Source organism: Triticum urartu, chromosome 4A (genome assembly GCF_056163025.1).
Source record: "Triticum urartu cultivar PI428250 chromosome 4A, HENAU_Tu73, whole genome shotgun sequence".
NCBI classification, from domain to species: Eukaryota; Viridiplantae; Streptophyta; class Magnoliopsida; order Poales; family Poaceae; genus Triticum; species Triticum urartu.
Window position 1 is genome coordinate 129,954,186 of NC_141876.1, and position 22,869 is coordinate 129,977,054.

Below are 22,869 nucleotides of genomic sequence, written 5' to 3' on the forward strand. Positions count from 1 at the left end.
TCGCCGTTATGGAAGAGCTGCCGCCGCGATCAAAAGGCGCTGGGCCGCCTCCTCCACTACCTTGAAGGAGGTGGTTACGACAGTGCCTCGGGCTCGAGGGCCGTCGTATCTGAGGCGAAGCGCGCCGCGAGGCAGCAAGCGAGGTACGACTAGTGCAATGCCGGTCGCCGCTCCGCGTTCGCCAAGAGCGATGTGACGTCGGGCTGGGTCACAACGATCCTGACCTTGCCTCCGGGGCACTCAACTGCTCCGTGATCATCGCAGAAACGGTCGTCAGGCGCCTCCCTGACGACGAGCTCGCCATGATCGACGAGGAGTGGTCGCTTAGCGATTGCTCCGCCAACGCCAGCCGCGGCAAGGTCGCGACCAGGGCTCCAAAGGGAACGTCTGCAGTGACCGCGGTGGCACTCCGCACATCATAGTAGGAGGCGGAACGGCTCCTCCGCGAGCGGTAGGCAGTCGCGGCCCTCCGACGCCATTCTGTCGACCATGACAAAGACGGCACCAACGATGACGGTGCAGTAGGGCAGGGACCGCACATACAAGGTGGTCGTGCGGTATAGGGTTTAGATTTTTTTCGTAGTTTTTTGTGTTGTTAAGCGGTCAAAAAATCGACCTTTTATGTAAATTATATCCGAACTTGAATAAATTTTGCCGTGTTCGAACGAATTTCGTTTCGTTAGTTCGCATTGATCTTGAAATGTATACGGACAACGTTGAATGGCCGCTTTACACATTCATGTCTGTGAACTAGTCTCCTGCCCGTGAACGGATATGAAAGAAAATTTGCGGGTAACAACTGTCGCTGCTTCTATACCGACACGCCGGCCGGAAAATTCTACGTCACAAACCAACCGCGTTGTTTCCTTTTGAACAGGGCGGACAGGGGCCCTCATCCTCCTCCTCTCGTCTCCCACCGCGAATTTCTCCTCCTCTTTTATGCTCACAAAACAAAAACAAAAAAACAATTTCTTCCATCTTCGTCTTCCTCCTGCCGCCTACGGGATCCAAGGAGCGGAGAGAGGGGATTCTCCCCGCGAACTCAATAAAAGAAACCCAATCTCGCGTCGCTCGAGGCCAGAGTTGTTTACCGCTCCTCCATCTCATCAAAGGGATAAATAAAGAACACCATTGCCCAAAAGCCGCAGGCGTTAGGTGGTGGTGGTGGTGGTGCGTGCCAGTCAAAGAAGAGGTCTGGGAAGGAAGAAGAATCAACATCCATCCATCCATCCATCCATCCGCCCACCAACCTACTCTCTCCTCGTCCTCCTCCTCCTGCCGTCCCTAATCCCCTCCCATTCTCGCCACGCCGACGAGAGGGGCGAAAGGGGGAGCCTTGCTTGATTTGATTCCCGTGCGATCCTCGGTTGATTGTTCGGGGCAAAGATGTGCCCGCTGAGGGTGATACTCATCTTCCTCTCCGCCACCATCGCCGGCTTCTTCCTCCTCCGGGGCCTCAACGCCGAGCCGGACCTGTTCCAGGACGACGACGCCGCCGCCGTCGCGGCGAACGACGAGGACGACGAGGGGTCGCCGGGGTCTCCCAGGGACCCCGCGCCGCTCCATTCCAAGGTATTGCCCTTGCCTTTTCCAATATCAGCGCACATTTGCGCAATCGTTGTTGCAAATTCTTGGCCGTGCGTGTTGTTATTTAGAATGATTATCTAGGTCTTTGTAGCGTACAACTACAAGCCGCGAGATTATTCCCGTGTATTGTGCGGCTAATGAAGTTCTGATTTTCGTGCCCAAATTAACGAGGACCTGCTTCCGTTTTTGACTCCCAAATGCGTGCACGGCACGAGGTAAAAAAGGGGAAACATGTAGACGCGCAATGGGGATTCATATTGAGTTGGTGTCGACACATTATTCCTGGTTGAGAATTGCTGACGTCTTGATGCTCCCAGACTAACTGTCAGGGGCTTAGCACATCGTTCAGAGACGCCATAGATAAGCTAGCCTCACTATTGTTTACATACAGGAGTACCTGCCTTGTTGACAGTGGTGACTTGTGTGATGATTTCATAGATTGATAGCTGCTGGCCATGAATGTGTGCTAATTTTGCTAAATGGAGAAAGCAGTAAGAGGATGGGTACCCTTTCGGTAATTAACCAAGATTATCTAGGCCTTTATAACATACAGCTACAAGCAACAAGATTATGCCGCCTAATGAATTTGCTGATTTTCCTATCCAAATTAACCCATGACATGATTCTGTTTTTGATCCCCAAATGCATGCACTGCAACGGGGATTCATAATGATCTAGTGTCGACACATTGTTCCTGGTTGAGACTTGCTGACTTCTTGATGCCCCCGGACTAACTGTTAGTGGCTTAGCGCATCCTTCAGAGACGCCATAGATAAGTTAGCATCACTGTCGGTTACCTACAGGAGTACCTGCCTTGTTGACAGTGGTGACTTGTGACCTCATAGATTGATACCTGCTGGCCATGAATGTGTGCTGATTCTGCTAAACGGAGAAAACAGTAAGTGGATGGATACCCTTTTGGTAATTAACCAAGCTTTGGAAACTTTGAAATTTTCACCAGTCCGAGACCACAGCATTTGAAGGTTAAGGCCGCACTAAGATCTTCTGTTTCTCTTGCATCAACCGGTCTAAAATATCTGTGATGTAGCATCCAAACTCATACTCCCTCTTTCCCGAATTACTTGTCACGGAAATGGATAGAAATGGATGGACGGAGGGAGTACTAGATACACCTATCTGGAACTATATGCTATAGCCTACAAATTTGTGCAAATTCTGACAGTCCTGTTCATAGTGGTGGATACCTATTTGTCATTGCACTGAAGAGTCCTCATTTGAATTTTTCATCGTCTGGACAAGGTTGTAGCCACACCCAAATGCTCTGTTGCTCTCATAACGTGGTATAAAATTAGTGTGTGAATGTTTACTCTCTTCGGATGTATTCCCTCCATATCAAAATATAAGACATTTTTTGATTAAATCTAGGCCAAAAAAAGTTTTAAATTTTGATACAGAGGGAGTAGCATCCAAAACCTATAGTACTCCCTCCGTCCCAAATTAATTGTCTTAGATTTGTCTAGATACGGATGTATCTAGACACGTTTTAGTGTTAGATACATCCGTATCTAGACAAATCTAAGACAAGTAATTTGGGATGGAGGAATTTGAACTAAAACCACGACACTAATTTTGGGACAGAGGAAGTATATGTTTATCTTGAACTATATGCAGAAATATTATGTGAAGTTAAGTATTCAAACAGTTGATGTATGCATATTAACTTTGCTAACGTGTATTGGGTTACCATTGATGGAGGGTTGGTAAGTTTCATTACTTAAGAAGAAGATTAGGCAACAGTTTTCCAGTGTACAAATTTGCAAGAAATGTGCTTACTGCTTTCGTAATGAGAACCTAAGACTGAAGGGCTACTTGAACCCAAATGTAGGTTGCATCTGCCGCGAAGACAGGATTCTGGACGATGGTGGACATGGCAAGCGGGCGGTACCTTTGGAGGACCCTTGTTGCATCACCGGCAAAATCTGACTCCGAGAAGGCCCGGTGACGAACCTTCATCACCCGTTTGATACTCGTGTAATTGGAGCGCCCGAATGGGGATACTTTGCACTGTATCTGTTTTGGTTGCATCTTGTGTGTAATGCGGCGGCAGTTGTAACATGGGGGTTATATGTTTGGACTAAATGTGCCAAATTGTTTACGTATGAACCTTGTGTCGTATATGCTGGGAGCCTGGTGTATGGATTTGGAACTGAATTTGCATGTTTTTATTATTTAATCATTGTTTCCACTTCGTTGATGTCGAGATGCGCCGATACAAGTATAGCCCTTTGGTGGTGTATGGGATCTAGCAATTTGGTGTAATGGAAGATGATTCTGTAACTTCTTTTGGTGATGCAAAATTAGCTTTTCTTTTGAGTTGTCTTGTTGGTTGCTGTGGTACATGGGATGCCACCTTGTGAATCGAGAGCTGTTGCAAACCTTGTGAGCCGAGAGTAGTTGCTTTTCTGAAGTGTATGCTTGCCATAGTAATATCTTACATACCATTGCTGAATAAATGTATCATCTGGCTAACGACGTCTGCATCGCTGCCTGACTGTCTCTGAAATGCATAGACCATACATGTTGCTTGTCTTAATAAAGTTGTCGAATACAGTAGTATTACTTGCAATAGCTGAGGCCTTGTTTGGTACTAGGGTTTTTGAGGGGATTGGTGGGGATAATCCTCACAGGGATTGGGTGAAACCGTAACCTTCACCTAATCCCTTCAAATTCCCATTTATCCGCAATCCACTAAGTAGGGGTAATGTATTGGGTATTGAGAAAAATGCACTAGAGTTTGGAGATTTGTGGGGAAATATGAGGATGAAACATGTCAAATACACTAGAACCAAACGGTGTTTTGGGATATGTGGGGATTTTGGGGTTAGACATGCCAAGGACATGGAAGGAATACAGGAGGTCCGGGATTCTTCTTCTTCCTCTTCTTATTCGATGTCCTTGGCATGTCTAATTGAAGGAGCTGTGTGTTTTTGTCATGCAAATTGGATCGACCAGTATCCTCTGAGGAAGGTTTGCGTGAAGCCAAGCGGCTCAAAGGTTGAAGTGGATTTCGACATGGATACAGAAAGTGATACCTATTACGATCGAGAGGCTCCTGCATCCTTGAGACTGACAAAGCAGATGCTATCAGCTGATGTGGCTGATTATGCCAACGGGGTATTGGTGGCAACTTGGTCCATCTGAATCATGTTGATGCAGCGATGATCATCAATATCACATCTAGTTTTTGGTGCCATGGATTTGTCTCACTTGCGAACCGGCTGGGAGTCTTGTTTCAAGCGAGTACTGTGGTGAGATGATGGAAAATGAGGGTAGGCCTATAGATTTCGCAATGAGCACAAACGATTATGCAGTTTCGTTTTTATCCTGGAGAGCTGACAGGCAGCAAGAGTATTTAACAGATTCCTAGCGATAAGGGAAATGCTTTTAGTGCCTGAAGAAATGGTTTACCGATTTGATGCTCTAATGCATCTTGCTCCAATCTATCCGGAGGAAGATGTTCTGAAAATTCTTACAGTGTATGCAGATTTGGTGTGTGGTTTATTGTGCAAATGTTCGTTGTTGTGTGATGATGGGCGTGCTTCCAAAAAGGGTAAAATTATACTACTCCCTCCGATCCAAATTAATTGACGCAGCTCTAGCACAAAGTTGTACTAGAGCTGCGCCAATTAATTGGATCAAAGTGAGTACTTGAATTTGCAAAGAAGGAATCCATACCTGTGAAATATGTAGAGACGAGCGAATAAGGAACAATATATTGAATCCGCTGGGTGAAAGAAGAGAGAGGCTGTTTTTAGTGCATTTATATTATAGCATGCCCCAACTTATGTGCTACATAATGTGGCCAAACTCTGTTTTCAGTGCATTTTGTTTCCCACTACCGCTTCTTCTTTTTGTTGCGAGAGTTTTCCACTATTGGTGTTGCTATTTACAGCGTCAGCCAATGTAAGGGATTTGCAGCACATGTTGCTATGTTGTGATCTTCTGCAGAGTTCAAGCAGGGTTCAAGCGCATCGAGTGGATAAGCAAAGAACGGTGCACTTCTCCAAGTTTATGCATAAGCAGTACGCTTACCTGGACATGATAGAGCTACATGCTCCAAGTCTTGCAACGAATGACTCAATAGCACCTATTCAACTTTTGAGTTACACAGAAAGATATCACAGGGGTTTTCACGATGCTTTGGACTATGTCGTCAATGTGCTTCCAAAGTTCCAATTGCTCTTACTCGTGTGCATAGACTATTTCTAGATTGGGGTCTTGAAACTTCCATTTGTTCGAGAAATAATCGAGCTATGCTCCAAGTTGGCAGTTTTGCCAAATGACTATCAATATTTGTAAATCACTAAAAAATGATGTTGTGAGATGGAAGCTGCGGGTGGATAGTCAACTGAAAGCCAACATATACTCCCTCTGATCCATATTAATTGGCGTTGCTTTAGTACAGGTTTAGTACAAAGTTATACTAAAGCAGCTTCAATTAATTTGGATCGGAGGTAGTATCGATTATTCCATCAAGTAGGAGTAATATAATGGCCAGCACAATTTGTAACGATGGTAGGCCAATAATTACGGTACTTAAAATGGCCTGTCGACCTTTAGTACAGGTTTAGTACAAAGTTCAAACACTAGCTTAAACCCATATATTCAAATGTTCCAACCCTTGTTCCTCACGCAGCAAAGCATGGATTCATCCTGTCGACCTCTTTATCCCCCTTTCACGTAATCCTTTATCGTATAAGCACCATCACAATGCGTTTTTCTGTGCAATAGTAGATAATGCATCCAATTAGCTATAACTTCTTGCTTCCTAAGCCAAAGAAAAACAAACTATTACACACAAACAAGGTATAAATTGCTGATTAATCGCACCGTTCCGATAACAAAACCAATACACACATAACATAGTAAACACATAAGCAGTCAGCATATATATAACATAATATTGGAGGAAAGCAAAATGTGACAAACATGGTCTCGTGCACAATTACTTAAAGAGTGAACGTCTGGATTAGAATTAAGTAGATAATTCCAACTGGACAAAAACCCGACTATGTAGTTCAACAAAGATGTCGGTACTACATAGTGAATACTAGAAACAAACAGCAGCAAGACAAGCAACCCAACGTTTTAGTGAAATGATGATATATTCCGAGAGAAAGGATGTGTAGAATATACCCTCTCAAATGTGGAAATGTGGAAGTTTATGGTGCAATACAGAATCTCCTTTTATCAAGAGCTTCACAAGTTCCCTGCAAATTGGACAAACAGAATGTCTTTTTAGCAAACAATCTGGAGCAAAACAAACATAATTGATTATACAGCTCAGAAGTTTGCCTTGCTTATCACGCCTTGTTTTTCGGCGGCCTCTATCTTTTTTGACGAAACCTCATCAGAGGGCGGGGAGCTCCCGCATTTGCATATAGAAGAAGAGAGTTGGTCCGGTTAATAAGGGAAACTGGACCCAAAAACCATACATGCATCGGTTAATTAAGGGAAACCGGCGAAGACCACACACACCGGACTAGCACTCAAGGGACGTCGTCCGAGCCAGATACAAGGCGGCCTCTATCTTCATCTTGAGAAAATGCATATAAAGCCGAGTACGTCTTGGGAACTGAGAGGGGAAAAGGAGAGAAGAAAGATAAACTTTAATGCTAAGAGACCCTAATCACTTGAAAATGGTAACTGTGAGACTTCACAAAATCAAACTTGGTTACCAGCTTATTGAGCTCCTCACAGATCATCTTTTTGTAAGCACCATTCTTAACGCTTTCCTTCGAAGGCAACTGTGTGATGTGATATCATGCAGAAAAAAAGATGGAATTAGTGTATTTGCAAATCACAAATGCACTAGTACAATATAAAGACAAGGAGAAAATTTTAAAAATAGATAGATTGCACAGTTATGTATTGAATTTCAGATTGTGCGTTCAAGCTAACTTGTGATACAACATTTGATGTTAGCAGGCTTGCTTCGCTAAATTATAGAGTTATTTCTCAGAATGGAAGCTCAAGTTTCACCAAAAAATGCATTTTTGGCCCCTCACAAGGTTGAAAGTGGACAGACATAGCCCTAACTTTAAATTTGGCTTTTTTGACAAATGCAGAAGTAGTTGTGAGCTAAGAAGACGGGGACGCGGGATACGGCATTTTCAAAAAACTGCCATTCGGGGATATGGCGGGGTATATAAGTATTTAGAAAAATAAACATACAATAAATATTTAATGAGAATTTAGAAATAAAAAGCCATTGAATGCTGGTGCTGGTGCGAATTGAATGAAATTCCTATGATATGGTCTAAAAGCTTGACAAACAAATCAAGCGATTTCTCTGTGTGTCATAGTGCCAGAAATTTGAGTGAAAGATTCTAAAGCTCAGTAAATTTGTCACAGGCATGAAGATCATGGAAGAATTCCTGCACAGAAGGAATTGGGATTTTTTTTGACAGTTTTGCTGTGTGGTAATTCACACATCGCTATGAGCCACTCAAAAGCTAGTCAACCTCCAGCGCAAAGGGGTGAGTACTAGGATACCAAGGGGTTTTCAAATGATCAGGTTAACTTATAACCACTTTGCATCTGACCAATGGGAGCTTTGACTACATTGTATCAAACTACTCATTTCAGCAGAAAACAGAATATCCTTATGCAGCTTCTCCCTCCAAACAGAATGCTTTTTCCCTTTTTAATCAGAGCAAGCCTAGGTTTTGCCATATCACTAACTTCGCTGAACATATATTTCATTTACAGCATCCATGTTATACTCTAAATGAAATGGCACTATTAGTGTCAAGATCAATAACACTGTAGGCCCCTATTTCCAGAGTAGTAAGGGGGTGAGGCAAGGAGATTCCATATCTCCCTTTCTCTTTAATCTAGCGGCTGAATGCCTTTCGAAAATGATTTTCAATGCCCAGAAAAATAATTTGTTTAAAGGGCTGGCAGCAGACCTCATTCCAAATGGAGTTGCTGTCTTGCAGTACACAGATGATACTGTTCTTTGCATTGAGGATGATATAGATAAAGCTGTTAATCTCAAACTTCTGCTATACTTGTTTGAACTTATGTCTGGCTTGAAAATCAATTTTCTTAAAAGTGAAGTGCTGTGTGTGTGTGTCAAATAGGGCATTTTCCTATGAAATATCTGGGCGTACTGGTTAGCTATTCTTCCTTGAGAAATTCTGACTGGGAGTATATAGCAGCTCGATATCTTAAATGTTGTGATTCATGGATTGGTAATTCTGCCTCGTCTGGTGGGAGATTAACTTTGTTGAATTCATCCCTCTCGAGCATTGCTTATTATTATATGTCAATGTTCCTACTTTCTAAGACATTTATCGAGAGACTCGATAAATATCGTCGTAAGTTTTTCTGGTGTGGAGGGAGAGGTAAAAAGCGTTATTATCTGGTTAAATGGACCAGGGTGTGCCGATCTAAGAATAAGGGTGGGCTGGGGGTGAAAGATCTTCACAAACAGAATATCTCACTATTAGCAAAATGGTGGTGGAAGTTAGATACAGGGGAGGGGCTGTGGCAAGATGTGGTGAGGGCAAAATACCTTAAGAACAATTCACTAGCTGCTGTGAAAGCGAAATTTCATGATTCCCCTGTATGGAAAGCACTACTTAAAGTAAAAGAGATGTATATGGCTGGAAGGAAGGTGATTGTCAATAATGGCAATGTTGCCAGGTTGTGGCATGATCCCATTGGCACTCACCAGCCTTTGGGTGTCACTTATCCGACCCTGTTCAGTATCGCTAATTATCAGGACGATACTATTGCTCAATTTATCGAACGTGCTAGTGGAGATATATTCAGACGCAGACTGAATGCAGACCTGAGCTGTCAGTTTAGTGAGGTTAAGAAAATTATTGATGGAATTGACGCCTCGGCTGGTCCAGATAAGATTGTGTGGGGTGCTGGGCCCAACGGCAAATATACCACTAAATCCATGTATTCTTACCTGGAGAAAGATCTTACTGGTTGTGACTATAGATGGATTTGGAGGGCTAGATTACCTACCAAAATCCAGATTTTCTTTTGGCAACTCTTCCAGGATGCCGTTCTGACTAGGGATGGCCGGCAATCCCAGGTGTTCTTTCTGTGTTTGCAGAGAAACCTATTTACATCTGTTCTTTCTTTGCCCAGTGGCAAGGGTTGCCTGGCGCACGGTTGGGGCGATGTTTGGGACTGATTTATGTCCCAATAATCTATGTCAATTTTATTCTTGGTGCTATGCTTTTCTTCCCCAAGGGGAATGGTGCTTCACTATGGGGCTGGCGGCTATATGTTGGGCCATTTGGAATCGTAGAAACCAGGCTACCTTTGAATTCAAGAAAATGTCGTCTCCTTTCGAGATTGTCTTCAACGCTTGTATGCACTTATCTTATTGGGCAGGTCTCCTGAAGGGCGAAAGGCGAGTGGAGCTGGAGCGTGGTGCGATGATTCTGAAGGAGAATGCTAAAGAGATGATGAGAATCTGTGCGACTGCACATGCGGGCGATGCCGTGGAGTGATCAGCTGCTGGGATGCTGAGTCACTTTTGGAAAACCTTTTGGAGATGCATGGGTCGAGACGCCAAGACTTTGGAGAGCGTTTTTGTGGAGCTTTGTTTCTTATATTCTGCATAGCTATGATGCTTTGGTGCGGGATTGTAATGTGATCAGAACTTTAGTTTGGTTAGCGGCGTGTTGATGGTGCTTCAGGGTTTTCGCCTCGTAGTGGGCGTTTTGATTGCGAGCGCTCACAGCGGGTTTCCCTGAAGTGCTTGATCTCGCTTTTTCCCTTTCCCTTGTTTGAACTCGGAACTGGCTGTATTTCCGTTATATTTTAATGAAAAGAGGATTAGCCCGGGTCAAAAAAAATGTTATACTCTAAATTTCGTGAATAACTCAAATGGTTTGACAACTCTCAAAAAATAGGGATGGCACCAAAGGAATCGTTTCAGGAGTGCACAGACAACGAATCAGTGGCATCCATAATTCTAATCTCAGTAAAACTTGCTTGACAAATGGTTATTAGCCCCTCACTAATTGAAAAAAAGATAAACCAATAATTACATGACAAATTTAGATGCTACCTTGTCATGAGATACCTCAACGAGATGGTCAAGCTGAAAAACAATTAACTCAGGCGTTAAGCAATGCTGTGTGCAAAAAAATAAAAAAATAAAAATCAAAGCGGGCTGATTATACGAGTGAATATTTTACCGTTTCTTCTACCATATCTTTATAGTCATCCACATCTAGGCGGGCGAACTCGATAAGATCATAGAAAAGCTGAACTTGTCCCTCCTGGATAACATCTTCACGCTTCTTGTTTTTCAAAACAGTTTCCTGCACTATGTGATAATACAGCTGTTTTCTCTGCCACATCTTCTCTCCACGGAGCATCAGTTCTAAACACTGATCGACGGCTATCTTAATTTGGAAAAGGAGCATTTTTCTGAAACCACTCCTTGCAAGGGCAATAGCCCTAGCGAACACCATATCTCTGGTTTCTCTATATCTTGTTAACTCCACCAGTTTGTCCAAAAAAATTATGTACTCAATATCACCTTCTAAGGTGGTAGGTTTAAAGTAGTCGATGCGTGGAGAGGGATCCTGTCGATAAAGCAAAGACAAACATGCATGGCCAAGGCTTGAATTGCGGTGCACTTCACAAAACTATTACATGCAGCAAATTTTGTACTGTGGGAGATATGTACCTTGTGGAAGAAGTGTGCATAGGAAGTCGCAGAGAGGCCATCATTGCTCATGGCATTGTAGCAGTATGATTTGGTGAGATTGGGGTCATTAAGAAGCTCGTCCTGCCTGGCCTCGCTCTTGAAGAGGGTCTCTTCTTTAGTGTAAGACTCCTTTGCACGGTGCATCTCCAAACGAACGCGAAAAACATCATCCTTGGTGCACAGTGGCTTCACCAAATCCATTGTCTCCCCAACAATCGTAGCCGAAGTGGATGCCATGTAATTTTGTTCCTTGGCTGATAAGAATTTGGCCAACACTCTATTGTAACTTAATCCATGGTATTCATCCGCCTTCATCTCCTCCTTGTCTTCTTGCCAACGATATTCCGAGGGGATATCCCGGACCTCGGCATGACCATACATGAATGTTTGGACTGTATGAAAACTTGGATCCAGGATTTCCTTTTCCATCTATGATCAACGGAAGGGAAATTAAAAAAATTATTAACACAAAACAGCACAAAAAATCATTGCTCGGGTTTATACTCTAGAGAATAAATAGTGAAATCATGATTAGAAAAAAGCACAAATGACTACATTGAACATTTACTACAAAGTTCAGATTTAGATTCTACCAAAATTTGTTAAGTTGTAGAAATTGTGGCGTCGAGAGTCTGCTTAACTAACTCCAGAGCCGGCCTATAGAGACGACCAACTCCTGTCAAGCACCACATTAACCCAAGTGAACAATCAATTCATGTTCAGATGGATCGCATAATGGACAGACAGGTTGTACCTCGCTGTGCTGTCTGGAACGACAAGGACGAACAGCCGCGTCTCGATCGGCGACGCCGCAGTCAATGTGGTAGACGGTGCAGGTGCAGGTGCGGCGGGGCTCGATCTCGTTTCAGTCCAAGGAACCAATTTGGAGCGCCAACACAAAGTTGTGGCGCCCGGCGGCAAACCCAGATTAATCTGCAGTATCGGTGAGGAGGGTCAGGTACTGATTTGGGTGGTGGAGTCTATTTTTGAGAAGAAGGAAACCGGCGACTTGGGACCTAAATGGCGTGGCCCATTTTATTAAGGATGGGCCTCTAATGGGTTGCATAACTATACCGTAAATAAATATTCCTGGCCCAAAAGTACCGTCGCGTCAGACACCAAGGTGCCGTCACATTTTGCTCAAAAGAAAGAAAAAGAAAAACCAAGGTGCTGCCACATCATCACATAATAATCCTTTCTTCCCCTAAAAAAAATCACATAATAATCCTTTCTTCCCCTAAAAAAGATCACATAATAATCCAGCATGGCACCTTGTCACCATGTTCTTTGGCATAATTGTCTGTCACAAATCTATTTCTCCCTCCGTCCCACAATATAAGATCATTTTTCAAGCTATCAAATAGCTTGAAAAACGACCTTATATTGTTATATTGTGAGACGGAGGGAGTAACTGTTAGTACAAGCCAATGATTCAGACTCAGTCTGCCACTAACATAGCATACATTAATTTTGTAAAATAAAATACTAGAGGTAAGATGATCTGAACTCTAAAGTCGCCGCTCTAACAACCTCATCGTCATTCAGAACGGTGTAAAATGCTCCATGAACCGATAATCTGTACTTGTCCCCAACAAAAATATATGCCTCATGCGCCACCAAACCACATTGATTTTGTGATGACACAAAACAAGCGCTGATCCTTCGCTTAATTTCTCATGACAATAGTTGCTGCTTCTGAACAGAGACTGTTGAACTAACTGGAAGGGCCATTAACCTTTCAGCCCACATAGGACAGCTACAAGCAACTGACTTCACCAGATCTATATATGAAGATTCTCAAAAAAAGAAAAGATCTATAGATACATATATGAAATACCAGTTCATCCTCAAACTCAAGCCAAACCAACAGCATGTGAAAGGCTCACTGCTTATTAATGTATCCTATAGTTTAGGATATCTGAACCACCCAGTTGACTACCAGCACACTGCAGCAGGCACATCAAGGATCATGGTTAACCCAATATGAACGGCAGCACAGATGCATGTGAGTCCGTCGGACATTGTATCTTCTACACATGGGGGAAGAAGGTTCAGATAAGATGGCACTGAATTCCTGTGTTATTCTTTTGCCCTCCTAACTAACTTGATTGACCAGCTGATCATCAGCTCAGACCCACCGGCCCTGGATCAGATCTTATGTTCAAAGTATAATGATAATAGAATAGGAACAGACAGTCGAGGCATCGAGCCGCATTAAAGAATTGAGATAAACACATAGCCAGTTAAGCATACACCATTGATCAATCAACATAAGCTGCCAACTGAGCTGTGGAGTCCTGGAAGGTTTAATCATCCTCTTCCTGGACCCCCTGAGATCCAGAAATTTTGATCTGCCATGGTGATGGTCGAGCTCGCTGTGGCTGGATGGTTCGTGTCTGTCTGCCTTTCCAAGCTCGCCGACCCTGTGATACAGTATGCAAAGGACCGGTACAAGGACCAGAAGAATTTCGTGACCAACACCGAAAAGCTCAAGTGGCGCCTTGAGCAGATTTCAGAAGCAATCAGCCGGGCCAGGGAAAGGGAAGTTGATGATTCCAAATTGCAATCGTGGATCCAGAGACTCAGAGATGCGGTTTTCACAGCAGAAGATGTTCTTGATTCCATCAAGTATGCAATGTTGAAGCACCAGGTAACGACTGAACACAAGCATATATTTTCTCCTAGAAAAGATGCTTCTGATTCCATTTCCCAAGACAAAAATGACGCTGATAATTTGACGAAAGTCATTAAAAAGCTTGACAACGTTTCTGCGGAGATGAGAAGCTTGTGGTTCTTGCGTGGGCAAGATGCTACACAAGGATTGGTGCCTGATCAAGCTCCTGACTGGCGGGAGACCACTGCATCCGACACACAACCAAAGCTGGTTGGTCGGCAGAAAGAAGCAAATGATCTCATGACCTTATTACTTGAGCTTGAACAATGTAAGGAGAAAATCTCACATATTTCTGTTGTCGGAATGGGTGGTGTTGGGAAGACAGCTCTCGTCCGGGAAGCTTACAATGATAACAGAACAGACTGCTTTGGGGTGAAGGCCTGGATCTGTGTATCACATAGAGCCAGCATCACAAGGGTGTTGATTGATGCAACCAATGCTGCTTCTAAAAAATTACTGCTTTATCGCCATCCTGCGCCCGACAAGGGCACTATCAAGAGTATGCTGGCAGATGTTTTGAAAGATAAGAGATTTCTCATAGTCCTGGATGACATATGGGATTGGGATTTGTCAAGAAACATACTGGATGCGTTCAATATGCCATTTAGCCAAGCACGTGAAGGAAGCAAAGTCATAGTCACTACTCGAGACCCGAGCATAGGAGAAGGAATGAGTACAGAAGGGCTAATTCATGTTCACGGCTTAGAGTTCAAACATTATTGGCCACTGTTCAAAGAACTTGCATTTCATAACAAAGACCCGGAAGATTATCCAGAACTCTTATCCATAGGCAAAAACATAGCCAAAAGGCTAAATGGCTTGCCACAGGCAGCGGAGACATTTTGTCAGGCGTTACGGTCAGACTTCAAGGAGACCCACTGGAGGGGTATTTCGAAAAGGAAAATGTGTCAAATGGGAGCAGAGAAGTGTGGCATCATGGCCACACTGAGATTAAGTCATGAACAGCTGCCAAGAGACCTCAAGGAATGTTTTGTTTCTTGTTCTCTCTTCCCAAAAGGGTATGCCTTTCAAAAAGAAGAAGTTATCCGTGTATGGATGGCTCTTGGATATCTTGATGGCCCTGGAGCTGGAGTGCAAAGAATGAAAGATATAGGGAAAAGTATTTTTACTCAGTTGCTGAAGAGATCCTTCTTCAAGGAAAATAATGAGGCACCAGGAACATACATCATACCTGAACCATTGGATGAACTTGCTGAATTCTTATCTTCTGGTGAGTACTTCCGGATCGAAAAAAGAAGCGAATTTGATGATGGACCAATAGATATCCCAGAGAGGCCGGCCATGTTTACCTTGATATCAATGATCTGGCAAGGGCCTCTAGAAGACAGCGTCAAATTACTAATCTGCGCAGTCTTGTGGTAGTCGGTCAGATATCCTCTGGCTCAAAGAAGTTGGACTTGATTCAGACCAAGACCCTTCAAAAACTTCTTACAAGGATGAAGTGCCTGCGCGTGCTGATGGTCTCCGAACCTCTCCTAGCAGATCTTCCCGAACTGAAGCACCTCCGTTACCTTGAGATCCATGTTGAGGACAATGATGGAAATGCGTCTCTTCCAGAATCTATATGCAAGTTATATCAGCTGCAGACATTGATCGCAAGGTTCTGTGGCAACAAGTTGTCAATACCGGAGAATTTCAACCAATTAATCAGCCTGCAGTTCCTGGAAACTGAACCGGAAGCAGTATGCACAATTGCTGATATTGGGAAGTTGACTTCCCTGCAAGAAATCAATACCTTTGAGGTTGGCAATAATGATAAATTTGGCATTAGTCAACTGGAAAATATGGACCAGGTCCATGGTAATCTTTGCATCAAAGGTCTTGAGATAGTAGAGAACAAGAATGAGGCTTTGAAAGCAAAGCTATGCAAAAAGGAGTATATCGGAACATTAGATCTGTGCTGGAACATTGGGAGCAAGGAGAGAACTAAGTCCATGATGACTGCACACTATGAAGTGCTGGAAGGACTTCAGCCACATTGCAATCTTAGCAAGCTCATAATAAATGGCTACACAGGCATCAAACCCCCAAACTGGCTGAAGGGGGCCCAGGCCCAGGAGCTAAATCTGAAGTGCATCGAGCTCTCGAATTGCAGTGGCTGGGAGGACCTTCCACCTTTTGGCATTCTACCATACCTCAAGGTCTTGTATATAAGGCAGATGAGATCTCTGCGGCGAATCGAGAAAGAGATATATGGCCAAGACATCCCATCTGGATTTCCACAGCTGCATGAGCTCTTGCTTGAAGACCTCTGTAATTTAGAGGAATGGTCCTTGCCAAGCAGAGACACCCAGGTATTTCCCAAGCTTCGCAGGCTGTCCATAACCAATTGTGACAACCTGAAGGAACCCGAAGACCTTCCATATTTATTAAAGAAATTGGAATCTTTGGCCATCAAGAACTGTCCCAACATCGATAAAGAGTATATCCGTCCCTCTATGACTAGGCCTGTCTATTGTCAAAAACCTGCATCCCAGAAACGGAAAGTTGCTGACAAATCCATGGTGAAGAAACTTGTTTTGTCTCATTTTTCCTTTATGGTGTGTAAAAAATATATTTCCATGTTTTGTTCCTGACATTTGTCAACAATCTGATTGCAGAGAAATGTTCGCCAGAAAAGGGCAGATGTCAAGACAGATGAAAAGCTTTAAATGTTGCCTCATGATGTTGGACTGCCTTCCTTGCCATCGACAATGGAAGAGCATCATTGGAATACATCCCTGCACCAGGAACCAATTTATCAGTGTATTTTTCTATTGTGCCTTTTCGAACCAAGTACTTGTTTGCTCTACAGTTTCGAGCAAGTTCTAATAAATTTATGTATTGAACTACAGGATGTTATATCATAACCATTATGTTCCATGATCCCACGTTTCATTTAACAGACAATCGCGTTTTATCCTGCTAGCTTCAGTTTCGTCTACAATCTGCAATTAATTTTCAAGTGATTTCAATTAATCTCCTGTTGATGGTTCCTGTCGAGTAAACCATGCTTATTGATTATGGTCAACATGCATAGTAGTTACATCTCAGGCAAGTGAGGAAGATCATTGAATAAATTATGAAAAATAATAAGCAAAAATATTATACCACATGAACGATTTGGTGAACTAAACCATGCTCAATGATTCTATAATAAGGTGACGGCAGTTCAATTCATGGTATGGAGGAGAACTAAAACAAGGTTTAACATAATTATAGAAGTGCCATAGTAGACAGGGTGAAGACGTCCTTGTTCTCGCGGTAAAATGTACGGCGGCCGCCCCCAACTCATAACATATCCACCTGCATAAACGAGTTTTACCATATTTGCTGGTTAGACAAGGCAGAAGGAAACAACTTAACGTGAGTGCAAAACAAAGATCTTGCAAAGCTGCCACTGACATGGCTTTTCCAGCAACGCGGAAATTGGGCATGCGCAGGTGGCACTGGCGGCGCTCACTCATAAACGGGCAAATCATCGAACAGGTCGTGTGCACACACAAATACCAGCAGATTACAACCCCCGCACGCACTCCAGCGCCGTGGGATCACTCACTCATATAGAGTGGAGTAAATTATGCGGTCCTGTGACAGATCCCTACTGGTGCGAGGTGAAATTGGTGGGTAAGAATTGGAACAGCCCCCACGAGATGAGTGTGACGAACTAGCGCGCGCGGCTATACAATGGTGAACTGATAATGGGTCAGGAAGTAGGAGACGGGAAAGCAGTGGCCGGGGGAGGAAATGCTTACGGGTTGGATTGGATGGAGAATGCTCCTTGCCCCGGAGATTTCTTGATTCATCAGTGGGTTTATTAGGTGCACACTTCTCGCCCACAATAATTCTTTCTTTTTTCAATAATGGGCACTCTCGCCCACTGTAGGTGCTATGGTGAACCCTTCGGAAGTACTACTAAGCCCTGTTTGATAAACACCCGGACAGAGAAATAAGAGTTTGCACAAAAATGTTTATAACGGGATTAGACATAGAAAGTAGATTTTTACTTCCGTTCTTTTATTTGGCATATGATGAAAATTAACGTGGGATAAAACTCTGCTTCCGAATTAATAGGATACCCCTAAAAAGAAATAGATGAGAATTGGCTTCCTCAACTCTCATTCTTCTTCTCACTTAAACTTTCATTTTCTCTAATCAAACAGTGGACTTTTAGGGCCTGTTCGAAAGTCTGCTGGCTTCCCGAAGTGACCAGCTTCTCGGGGAGGCAGCGCTAGCCAACTTCTTGGCGGAGCCAGCGATGCGTTCGGCACTTCGGCAGCGCGCGACTGCTCTCTAGCTCCCGTCTACATGGACCGACAGCCCAGAAAGCAAGCATAAAGCCCAGTTATGTGGTTTCTCGTACGGGAGAGAACGTATCGATGAGAGAAACATATCGATCGAACCGGTATGCTGCCCCAGAGTTCACTTGGCAGTGGCATATCTGGTAATTACGTCCAACTCCGCCTCCTTCCATTTTTGAAGCTAGGTTCGACCCGCTTCTCGTTTTTGCACTACGAGGGCAGTTCGCTCCGCGAAGCTGGCTTCCAGGAGCTGCCGCGTTTGGGACGACTCCACGTGCTGACCAAAGAAGCTGGGAGTAGGAAAAGATCTGAACGGGGCCTTAATCTCCTCACCCCTCAATTCTCATTTCCCGTCTCTAATTCCCCTAAACCAAACATGTTGTTTTCGGCTCAGCCCGCGAGTCATGGCAAGATGAGCCAAGCCCAAGCCAAATTTTCATCATTTTTATTTGGCGAGTCGAGTTAGGCTTGACTCATCTTTTCCCAAGCCTTACTGAGCTGAGCCGGCTCTTACCATGTGTGTCACATTGTATATGCATTTATACTTTTTTTTCGCAAAGTATGGTATGCATTTATATTTGTACGACTGTGATTTGCATTCTCAACTGGTACATAAGAAAATGGTGATGTAGTTGCATAAGTTTGTTTTTACTTCTCTTATAAATGGAGCCAATGCCAATAATATTGGGGAACGCAGTAATTTCAAAAAAAATCCTACGCACACCCAAAATCATGGTGATGCATAATAACGAGAGGGGAGAATATTGTCTACATACCCTCGTAGACCGTAAGCGGAAGCATTACGACAACGCGGTTGATGTAGTCGTACGTCTTCACGATCGACCGATCTAGCACCGAAGGTACGGCACCTCCGCGATCTGCACACGTTCGGTTCGGTGACGTCCCGCGAACTCACGATCCAGTAGAGCTTCGAGCGAGAGTTTCGTCAGCACGACGACATGATGACGATGATGATGTTGCTACCGGAACAGGGCTTCGCCTAAGCACCGCTACGATATTACCGAGGTGGATTATGGTGAAGGGGGGCACCGCACACGGCTAAAAGATCAATGATCAACTTGTGTGTCTATGGGGTGCCCCCCTCCCCTGTATATAAAGGAGTGAAGGAGGAGAGGGGCCGGCCCTCTCTATGGCGCGCCCTAGGGGAGTCCTACTCCCACCGGGAGTAGGATTCCCCCCTTCCATGTAGTAGGAGTAGGAGAGAAGGAAGGGGAGGAAAGGAGAAAGGAAAGGGGGAGGGCCCTCCCAATTCGGATTGGGCTAGGGGGGCGCGCCTCCCACCTTTTTCTTTCCTCTCCTCTTTTCCACTAAGGCCCATATACTCCCCCGGGGGTTCCAGTAACCCCCCGTTACTCCGAAAAATGCTGAACTCATCCGGAACCATTCCGATGTCCAAATATAGGCTTCCAATATATCGATCTTTATGTCCCGAATATTTCGAGACTCCTCGTTATGTCCGTGATCAAATCCGGGATTCCGAACTACCTTCGGTACATCAAAACACATAAACTCGTAATACCGATCGTCGCCGAACGTTAAGCGTGTGGACCCTACGGGTTCGAGAACTATGTAGACATGACCGAGACATGTCTCTAGTCAGTAACCAATAGCGGAACCTGGATGCTCATATTGGTTCCTACATATTCTACGAAGATTTTTATCGGTCAAACCGCATAACGATATACGTTGTTCCCTTTGTTATCGGTATGTTACTTGCCCGAGATTCGATCATCGGTATCTCAATACCTAGTTCAATCTCGTTACCGGCAAGTATCTTTACTCATTCTGTAATGCTACATCCCGTAACTAACTCATTAACTACATTGCTTGCAAGGCTTATAGTGATGTGCATTACCGAGAGGGCCCAGAGATACCTCTCCGACAATCGGAGTGACAAATCCTAATCTTGATCCATGCCAACTCAACAAACACCATTGGAGACACTTGTAGAGCACCTTTATAATCACCCAGTTATGTTGTGACGTTTGGTAGCACACAAAGTGTTCCTCCGGTGTTCGGGAGTTGCATGATCTCATAGTCATAGGAACATGTATAGTTATGGAGAAAGCAATGGCAACAAACTAAACGATCATTGTGCTAAGCTAATGGATGGTCAAGTCAATCACATCATTCTCTAATGATGTGATCCCTTTAATCAAATGACAACTTATGTCTATGGTTAGGAAACATAACCATCATTGATTCAATGAGCTAGTCAAGTAGAGGCAAACTAGTGACACTCTGTTTGTCTATGTATTCACACATGTACTAAGTTTCTGGTCAATACAATTCTAGCATGAATAATAAACATTTATCATGATATAAGGAAATATAAATAACAACTTTATTATTGCCTCCAGGGCATATTTCCTTCAGTCTCCCACTTGCACTAGAGTCAATAATCTAGATTACATTGTAATGATTCTAACACCCATGGAGTCTTGATGATGATCATGTTTTGCTCGTGAGAGAGGCTTAGTCAACGGGTCTGAAACATTCAGATCCGTATGTGATACGTCTCCGTCGTATCTACTTTTCCAAACACTTTTGCCCTTGTTTTGGACTCTAACTTGCATGATTTGAATGGAACTAACCCGGATTGACGTTGTTTTCAGCAGAATTGCCATGGTGTTATTTTTGTGCAGAAATAAAAGTTCTCGGAATGACCTGAAAATCAACGGAGAATTATTTTGGAATATATAATAAATACTGAAGGAAGATCCACGTCAGGGCACCTCCACCTGTCCATGAGGGCGGGGGGCGCGCCTGCCCCTCCTGGGCGCGCGCCCCTGCCTTGTGGGCCCCCTGACGCTCCACCGACCTCAACCTTGACTCCATATAGTCACTTTCGAGGAGAAAAAAAAATAGAGAGACGGATTCATCGCGTTTTACGATACAGAGCCGCTGCCAAGCCCTAAACTCTCTTGGGAGGGCAGATCTGGAGTCCATTCGGGACTCCGGAGAGGGGAATCCGTCGCCATCGTCATCATCAACCATCCTCCATCACCAATTTCATGATGCTCACCGCCGTGCGTGAGTAATTCCACCGTAGGCTTGCTGGACGGTGATGGGTTGGATGAGATTTATCATGTAATCGAGTTAGTTTTGTTAGGGTTTGATCCCTAGTATCCACTATGTTCTGAGATTGATGTTGCTATGACTTTGCTATGCTTAATGCTTGTCACTAGGGCCCGAGTGCCATGATTTCAGATCTGAACCTATTATGTTTTCATCAATATATGAGAGTTCTTGATCCTATCTTGCAAGTCTATAGTCACCTATTATGTGTTATGATCCGTTAACCCCGAAGTGACAATAATCGGGATACTTACTGGTGATGACCGTAGTTTGAGGAGTTCATGTATTCACCATGTGTTAATGCTTTGTTTCGGTACTCTATTAAAAGGAGGCCTTAATATCCCTTAGTTTCCAATAGGACCCCGCTGCCACGGGAGGGTAGGACAAAAGATGCCATGCAAGTTCTTTTCCATAAGCACGTATGACTATATTCAGAATATATGCCTACATTACATTGATGAACTGGAGCTAGTTCTGTGTCACCCTAGGTTATGACTGTTACATGATGAACCGCATCTGGCATAATTCTCCATCACCGATCCATTGCCTACGAGATTTCCATATATTGTTCTTCGCTTATTTACTTTTTCGTTGCTATTGTTATCATCACTACAAAACACCAAAAATATTACTTTTGCTACCGTTACTTCTGCTATCGTTATCACTACTATCATATTACTTTGCTACTAAATACCTTGCTGCAGATATTAAGTTTCTAGGTGTGGTTGAATTGACAACTCAGCTGCTAATACTTGAGAATATTCTTTGGCTCCCCTTGTGTCGAATCAATAAATTTGGGTTGAATACTCTACCCTCGAAAACTGTTGCGATCCCTTATACTTGTGGGTTATCAAGACTATTTTCTGGCGCCGTTGCCGGGGAGTATAGCTCTATTCTTTGAGTCACTTGGGATTTATATCTGCTTATCATTATGAAGAATTTGAAAGATCCAAGAACCAAGATCGATCCCTCAACTACGAGGGGATGTAAGGAACTTCCATCTAGCTTTGCACTTGATTCACCTTCTGTTTTGAGTAAGCTTGCGACACCTAAACCTGCTTCTGCTATTCATTCTGATATGTCGCATGTTATTGATGATGCCACTTCTGCTATGCATGATACTTATGATGAAACTACTTCTATGCTTGATACTACTGTGCCACTTGATGAATTTCTTGATGAACAACTTTCTAGGGCTAGAGAGAATGAAATTATTGAAACTGATAATATTGATGAAAGTGATGATGAAGATCCTCCCCCTAGATATGAATTACCTGTTGTGCCTGAGGGCTATGTTATGGATGAAGAAACTGCTAGAGATTTTCTTACTTGTAATGATAGGAGTGATCTTAAGAAATTATTAGCTAAGCTGAAACAAAAAACTCTGAATGCTAGAATGAAATATGATCCTGCTTATGCTACTTCACCTATCTTTGTTACTGATAAGGATTATGAATTCTCTATCGACCCTGATATAATTACTTTGGTTGAATCTGATT

The 22,869-nt window shown here is 43.5% G+C and overlaps 4 protein-coding genes across 9 annotated transcripts; 3 read left to right on the forward strand and 1 right to left on the reverse strand.

Annotated features, from left to right (window-relative positions):
* Positions 1-901: 901 nt before the first annotated feature.
* Positions 902-3,802, forward strand: LOC125551095 (uncharacterized). The gene is made up of 2 exons (XM_048714251.2): positions 902-1,572; positions 3,434-3,802. Exons 1-2 carry the CDS (start codon positions 1,387-1,389, stop codon positions 3,548-3,550), a joined length of 303 nt encoding a protein of 100 aa, XP_048570208.1. The 5' UTR covers positions 902-1,386; the 3' UTR covers positions 3,551-3,802.
* Positions 3,803-5,744: 1,942 nt separating this feature from the next.
* Positions 5,745-17,876, reverse strand: LOC125551094 (uncharacterized). 6 transcript variants are annotated; one of them, XM_087517982.1, is made up of 11 exons: positions 17,726-17,876; positions 16,569-17,276; positions 12,051-16,457; positions 11,890-11,972; positions 11,276-11,725; positions 10,779-11,171; positions 10,649-10,681; positions 7,287-7,355; positions 6,904-7,183; positions 6,745-6,818; positions 5,745-6,376 (listed from the first exon to the last, which is right to left on the reverse strand). In XM_087517982.1, exons 5-9 carry the CDS (start codon positions 11,723-11,725, stop codon positions 7,091-7,093), a joined length of 1,038 nt encoding a protein of 345 aa, XP_087374108.1. In that variant the 5' UTR covers positions 11,890-11,972; positions 12,051-16,457; positions 16,569-17,276; positions 17,726-17,876; the 3' UTR covers positions 5,745-6,376; positions 6,745-6,818; positions 6,904-7,090. The 6 variants fall into 6 exon arrangements, with proteins under 6 accessions (XP_087374108.1, XP_048570205.1, XP_048570207.1 ...); XM_048714248.2 differs by having other exon boundaries at positions 12,051-15,057; positions 15,163-17,276; XM_048714250.2 differs by having other exon boundaries at positions 12,051-16,711.
* On the forward strand, positions 13,653-15,353 carry LOC147975104 (putative disease resistance protein RGA3). Its single transcript, XM_087520275.1, has one exon. It carries the CDS (start codon positions 13,653-13,655, stop codon positions 15,351-15,353), a length of 1,701 nt encoding a protein of 566 aa, XP_087376401.1.
* LOC147975105 (putative disease resistance RPP13-like protein 1) lies at positions 15,428-16,642 on the forward strand. Its single transcript, XM_087520276.1, has 2 exons — positions 15,428-16,285; positions 16,592-16,642. Exons 1-2 carry the CDS (start codon positions 15,428-15,430, stop codon positions 16,640-16,642), a joined length of 909 nt encoding a protein of 302 aa, XP_087376402.1.
* Positions 17,877-22,869: the final 4,993 nt, after the last annotated feature.